The 6,623-nt window shown below is 34.7% G+C and overlaps 1 protein-coding gene across 1 annotated transcript; it reads left to right on the top strand.

The window, feature by feature from the left end:
- Window positions 1-496: 496 nt before the first annotated feature.
- On the top strand, window positions 497-5,840 carry LOC131348844 (uncharacterized). The gene is made up of 5 exons (XM_058384020.1): window positions 497-680; window positions 2,456-2,494; window positions 3,952-4,194; window positions 4,719-4,970; window positions 5,162-5,840. Exons 2-5 carry the CDS (start codon window positions 2,461-2,463, stop codon window positions 5,419-5,421), a joined length of 789 nt encoding a protein of 262 aa, XP_058240003.1. The 5' UTR covers window positions 497-680; window positions 2,456-2,460; the 3' UTR covers window positions 5,422-5,840.
- Window positions 5,841-6,623: the final 783 nt, after the last annotated feature.

The following is a 6,623-nucleotide window of genomic DNA, read 5'->3' as shown; positions in this document are numbered from 1 at the left end:
ATCATTCCAACCATATTGGCAGGATTTCTGGAAAAGATAAAATCAAGTTTTATAAATCATGGTTCTTACCTGTGGCTTCGCATATCAGTGATTAACTCTTTTAACAATTGCATGCCTGAACTTGTAAGCTGAATAAACAGGGATTTTTTCTTTGGTGTCATAAATAGTGGCATAGTGTCTTAAAACATTTATAGAAAGTATCCTAGCTGGCAAAAATAAATAAAATAAATTAAATAACAACAAAAAACAAGTGGAAACTGTGATATCTGCAAAGTGGTGTTACTCATTATTGACATAGTAACATAGAATTTTTCAAATAAAAGATAAAATAAAAACATTTGTGAGAAAAAGTGTTAAAATTGTTTGTGGCAGAGATTCTTTTCTCTTGGTGAATGGTGGCCAAACGTGTGCAACTTGTATGCACGTGTGCTGTATATGAGTAATGAAAAACAGGAAAATCGAGTCTTGTTACAGTCAGTGCACGACCTGGAGATAATGATTGCATGTGTGGGAAATTCAGACTAAATGACTCTATGCCTGGAAATGGCAATGATTTGGGTATAAAAGCTAGACGCCCCGCAGCAATCAGATAACAAAACATTAGCAGACATACAGAACCATAGCAGCTTACAGTGCCACATCCAACTCAAGCAGAACAGATAAAGGAAAGAAGGTGACAGGTAAGAAATATTATGAATTTACCATTTTGAGCTTCTTTAAGTAGACCTAAGCTTAAATGAGCATTTTAAATAAAATCTGTTTTTAGTAAAAGTAGATTGAATTGTTTTGTATGTTATTCAGTTGAAGCTTTATGTTCTAAACTGAATAGTGGAATGTTACAAATAAAGATGTTAATAATGTGGAAATTGTAAGTAAAATTGATTCAACGAAAAGTAGTCATATTTAATTAACCAAAAGTCATTTCAAAGAAAAATTAATAATAAAATCAATTCATTTCATTATCAGTTTTGTTTTATTTATATAATTATTCAAATGTTCTATACTTATTAAATACGTTCTCTAATTCAATAAGCTTTCATTTCTTTAAGCAGCTGATGAATTGAAAATATAAGTTTGATTTGGAATTAATTCACTCATTAATTAATCCAGTTTCTAATGAACAAAGGAACATTTCTGTAAATATAAAGTATTTATTTTATTGCAAAATACTGTTTTTATTTCATGTGCTAAGTCATTAGGCAGTTAAATATCAGAAAATGAAATGCATAGTGGGATATCTAAGATTTTTGTCATGGGTAAGAATTATGAAATTCTCCTAATGTTGACGTTGAGATTAACTTTCTTTGCTGCAAAGAAACTGTAGATTTATTTATTATGTATCAGTGCTTGCTGTGGTCGCTCAGTGGTTAGGGTTGTGAATTACAGATTAGATGGTTGTATATTCAAATGTCCATGGCTGGATCTTAACTATCTTAACTTTTGTTCTTCATCAGCCACAGCAAATGTACAATTTTGTGCTTTATTTATTTGTAAAATGCACAGTGACTAGCTGGAAACATACAGTACCAGTCAAAAGTTTGGACACACCTTCTAATTCCATGGTCTTTCCTGATGTTTATTTCTTTCTACATTGTAAAACAATGCTGAACGTGGCTGAAATCCACAATAATGTCCTTTGAACAGTTGATGTTGAGATATGTCTGCTACTGATGCTCTGTAAAGCCGTCATAAAGGCTCTAATCTGAGGTGCTGTTAATTGGTGATTTCTGAGGCTGGTAACTCTAAATGAACTTCTCCTCTGCAGCAGAGGTCAGTTTTGGTCTTGCTTTACTGGGATGGTCTTCATGTGAGCCAGTTTCATCATGGTGCTTGATGGGTTTTCCAAATGCACTTGACAATACTGTTCTTGCAAGAACTATTCCAGAACGCCTGACCTTCGTGTCTTAAAATAACAACTGACTGTTTTTTGTTGTCATTACATATGGATTACTTAAGTCCATGTGTGTTATTTCATAGTTTTGAAATCTCCAGTATTGTTCTAGAATGTAGAAAATAAATCCCTAAACAAAAAACATTGAATTAAAAGGTGTGTCCAAACTTTTGACTGGTAGTGTGCATCAGTATATTCTAAAAAGAACTATATGTACAGGTGTAACAGTGCTTTTACTAAAAAAATGTTTTACAGTTATTTACTATCAATATAAAATTATATTTCTGGCATCTCAGCTGAGAGGAAGCTATTGTAAACTTTACAGTTAATAAGTTTTATGTAATAATGCACTAGTTCTATTTTAATTCTTTTAGTTTCTATTTTCTATTAATTGCCTAGAGTCACACTTTTGATTATTAAAGTCCTCACAAACTAGTAAAAATGACAGTCTGTGTGTGGGTGTGGGTGGTGGTGGTGGGGGGTGTATTTTACAATGGCACATTCTGTACTTGTCTGTTTTGCTGTTTTGCATATAAGAGTGAATCATTCTTCTTTGTTCAACAGGTATCATGTATCCAGAAATGAACATGGCAAGACACCAGGGTAAGATGATAAGAGCAAGTGAACAGCACGATAGTATGACTAATGTATAAATCACTCACTGAATTTGAGTATTTGAGTGCATAAGAGTAATAAGATTGGGGATGTAATAGCTTAGTTTGAATGAGTGGGCCACCAAGCTGCCACTGCTGGGCCCCTGAGCAAGGCCCTTAACCCCCTTAATTGCTCAGGTGTATAAAATAAAACAAAATGTAAGTCATTCTGGATAAGGGCATCTGTCAAATGCCATAAATGTAATCTAAATCTAATCTACGCACTGTTTGTCAAACAATGATGATGTTCATCCGAGCATCAGTTAGACAAACAATTTACATCCAATCATTGTATATTTTGTCAAAAATATATTAAGAAATACTGCAATACACAATAGGTGTATATAGGTAATGTTTATTTTTGGGAAATTTTCTTTAGTATATATAACAATTTTCTTTAGTATAATTTTTTTCAGACGCAAAATGATAATCCAACGTAGGTTTATTATATTATGATTTCGTGATGCAAATCCATTCCTACATTCTTCTTTTATATTCTAACTATAAACACAGCGGAACAATCTTGATGAACATTCAGGCCACAGGACTTTAAAAAAACAGATCATGACACATGACAACATGAACAAGAGTGTTCCGGAATGACAGTCAACGTGCGTGGTGACGCCGAACAAAAGAGGCATTCATGCAATGTTCAAGCAAACTACACACACTCCAGTCAACCAGCACATATTTTTAAATGAGCATTCTGCACTCAATATTTTTTGAGCACAGAAATTACACACAGTCATTAATAATGTATAATAGAATATGAAACACATGTGAACTTCGGTAACTATGTTATTATGACCGGGAGCTGTGATTTTACGATTTATTTCTAGTTCCTGAATGTGGACTTTTAAGTACAATTCTATTTGGAACTAAACCAAACCCATGGTGTTCAATTGTAAATAAGAAAGATCTTTTATGCAAATTTGTGTCAATTATGGTTAGGATTCATCTATTCTTCTGAACCCTGCCCCAAAAGAAAGTTTCACTGTGAAACTCTAGCAGGGTGTGAACAATGATGGGAAAAAAAAAAACTTGTCAACCTTAAATAACACAGCATGTAAATCACAGCAGGCTTTACCTATTGTCAATGATAAAAGATATACTCTGGATGTCCAGAGAAGCAAAAACAAGCATAAATTGGAATTTTTTCTGACTCAAAAGTAGGGCTGTGGAAGAACAATCTGATGAAATACCTGATGGCTCTGTTTCTAACAGATTCCCACTGCTTGTTGACGATCTTGGTACTTAGAACATATAAGTCATATAAGGTCACATAAGTCATATAAGGACTCACTACTTCTTGGCTGTCGATGTAATTAATGACCATTGATTAGCATGTGTTGGGTATTACTGAACTGGGGAATTACTCCACTCAGTGTGTTATCTCTGTGTGTGCAGATGTGGTAACGAGCTGTATGGACGAGCTGGTTGAGAGGGTGAACGAAAGCCGGCGGATATGTAAAGCTTTGCTCAGCCAGGGTCTGCTGACTCAGGACAAATACAGGACCATTGTAGAATCTTCAAGGTCTCAGGATAGAATGAAACAGCTCTTGCATGCTTTGTCTAGCAAAGGACAACAGGGAAGAGAAGCCCTTTACAGATTACTACAAGAACATGAGCCTGAGCTTACTCTGCAGATGGGTAAGTTGCATTCAAAGTTAATTTTTTTTTTTTATTCTGTTGGGACGGCTCACAGCATTCTGTTTATACCTGGCTATAGTCCACGCTATTCTTTGATCATGCACACCCATACACACCTAAACAATCATATTTAATAACTTAATTACCTATTTCCTTGGTAAACAGAAAAGACGTATGTGTGTGCAAATTCCCAGGACATTAGCCATTCCTGAAATACTAAAACCAGACCAACTGGTGCCAACATCCATGCCACCATCAAAGTCATTACATTTTTCTTCATTGATGTGAACATGTATACTGTATATGAGAGAGAGAAGGGGGTCATCATTTTTTTTCAAACATATAAATGCAGTTTAAAAGCATAACTCACACTAGCTTAAGCGATGGCATACACAGTCCCAATAATTAAAATCTATGCAACATGAAGCTCAGACCCCAAGAAACAAGTAATTTAATAATTTCTCATGCTTAAAGTGGACTTGGTAAATGAAAATCACTCACAGACTGTAATCTCTCCCATTCAGAGCACTCTCAATATGTGCATATGGTGAGGCAGAGGCTCATTCAGTCAGTGAGGCAGGTGGAACCAGTGGCCAACCGAATGGTCCATCAGGGCCTGATTACAGAAGAAGAGTATTTCCAGGTGTGTGAAGAGGAAGGAAGCGAGGCGAGAATGCATGCCATGTTTAGAGTTTTGGAGCAGCATGGGATAAAACAGAGCGATGGATTCTACAATACACTCTTCTACTGTGAGCCATTACTGTACCGTGAGCTAGGTCAGACAATCCTCTAACCATTAGCCTTTGCTGAAATTTATTCATCCATGTTTGTCAGCAATCAATTGTAAAACATTTATGTCTAGTGACCAACCATTTAATTATTAATTGTAACTACTTACTTACTTAATTAATTATGTTTGTTACAAGAATTCTAACCAAAGAGTCTCTTCCATATTTTTCCTTTTCAGAAAAACACAGAGTGCTTCAGATGTATGAACTAGGTAAAGAACACAACCAATTAGTGCACATTATTCATGAGGACAAGCTAGAAGAGAGGTTGAGAGAACTGGAATTCAAAGAAAAGCAAGTGGAAAAGGAGAAGCAGGACCTGAGGAAAATGTGGGAACTTTTAGAAAAACGGCAAGCAGACATGGATGAGGAGAGGAAGGAGGTCCTTGAAATGAAAAAGGAACTTGAAAAACGTCAGAGAAAGAGGGATGACATGTAGGAGAATTTGAATTCTTCCTTTCTCACTGGACGAGAAGGGCAGAGAATCACAGGACAATTAGAACACCTGAATAATAATGGGTCCACCATGCCAGTAAATGCAAACAACTTCCTGGATCGGATCTTGGATTAGTGAACAACAACAACAACAAAACATCATGTACATTATATAACCTTATGATTTAACAAGCCCTTTCATACTCATATACATGGCTGGCAATAAAATTATACTGTAATTTTATTTTTGCAGCTATTAAGATTTTTTTTTGTGCTTCTGTTACATAAAAACTTCTCTGGCTCCTGCTTTATCTTTATTGCATAGATCATAAATTAGGATCTTAATTACTCTTCTAAATATTTCATCATTTCTTCACTAAGAAAATCTCATGCAAATATGCTGAAACTTTTTATTGTAAATTTCACCCCAAAAAATCTAATTGAAATAGGATTGGAAAAATACATTTATCTTTTATTTTTTTTTATTTTTTTTTTGTATTATCTGTATTATCATTTTTTAGGATCAATCATTGGAAACAATGGTTCCGAGTTTGTACTATGTACAGTTTTACATTAGATGTTATTGCTGTGGCAATCACTGTGAAAATCTCAATTCCATTTTTTAAAAACAAAAATAAAAAATAAATCCCCTGATTGTCTGTGTGTTTATGACTTAACTTTGTTCAAGGTAATATCATTAACCAGGGTTTACAGCTTTCACACTGTATGGTAGCTTAGAGAGAGAGAGAGAGTGAGAGAGAGAGAGAGAGAGAGAGAGAGAGAGTGTGTGTGTGTGTGTGAGTGATTGAGTCTAGTTAGAAAAAGTGTGTGTGGTTTGTGATCTATTGTCTGTGGTTACCAATTCTGGTGCTGACATGACAACAGGCTACAGTGCTATAAAAATTTACAAAACAAATTTAAATGCTGTACTGAGTTATACATAGTTATTTATTGTGAAAATTCTTTACAGTGTAGAATTACAGAAGACATGCAAGCCTTTGCAAAGACTAGGTGACAAACAAATAACAAAACCAGAGACAATTAAAAATCAATACTAATTGCAGAGGGTGTGGATAACATACACATCACAGGTTAGTCATGTTTTTCTGTAGTGGAGACAAGAAACATGTTCACTTTACACACTTATAAACTTGCTGGAACTAGATATTGGATAAGTTTGTGTTTGGATTTGATTGATTGGAACTG

The sequence above is a fragment of the Hemibagrus wyckioides genome, linkage group LG29 (genome assembly GCF_019097595.1).
Source record: "Hemibagrus wyckioides isolate EC202008001 linkage group LG29, SWU_Hwy_1.0, whole genome shotgun sequence".
Lineage (NCBI taxonomy): Eukaryota > Metazoa > Chordata > Actinopteri > Siluriformes > Bagridae > Hemibagrus > Hemibagrus wyckioides.
Note: the sequence above shows the minus strand (reverse complement) of the source record. Positions and strands in the feature narration are given on the sequence as shown.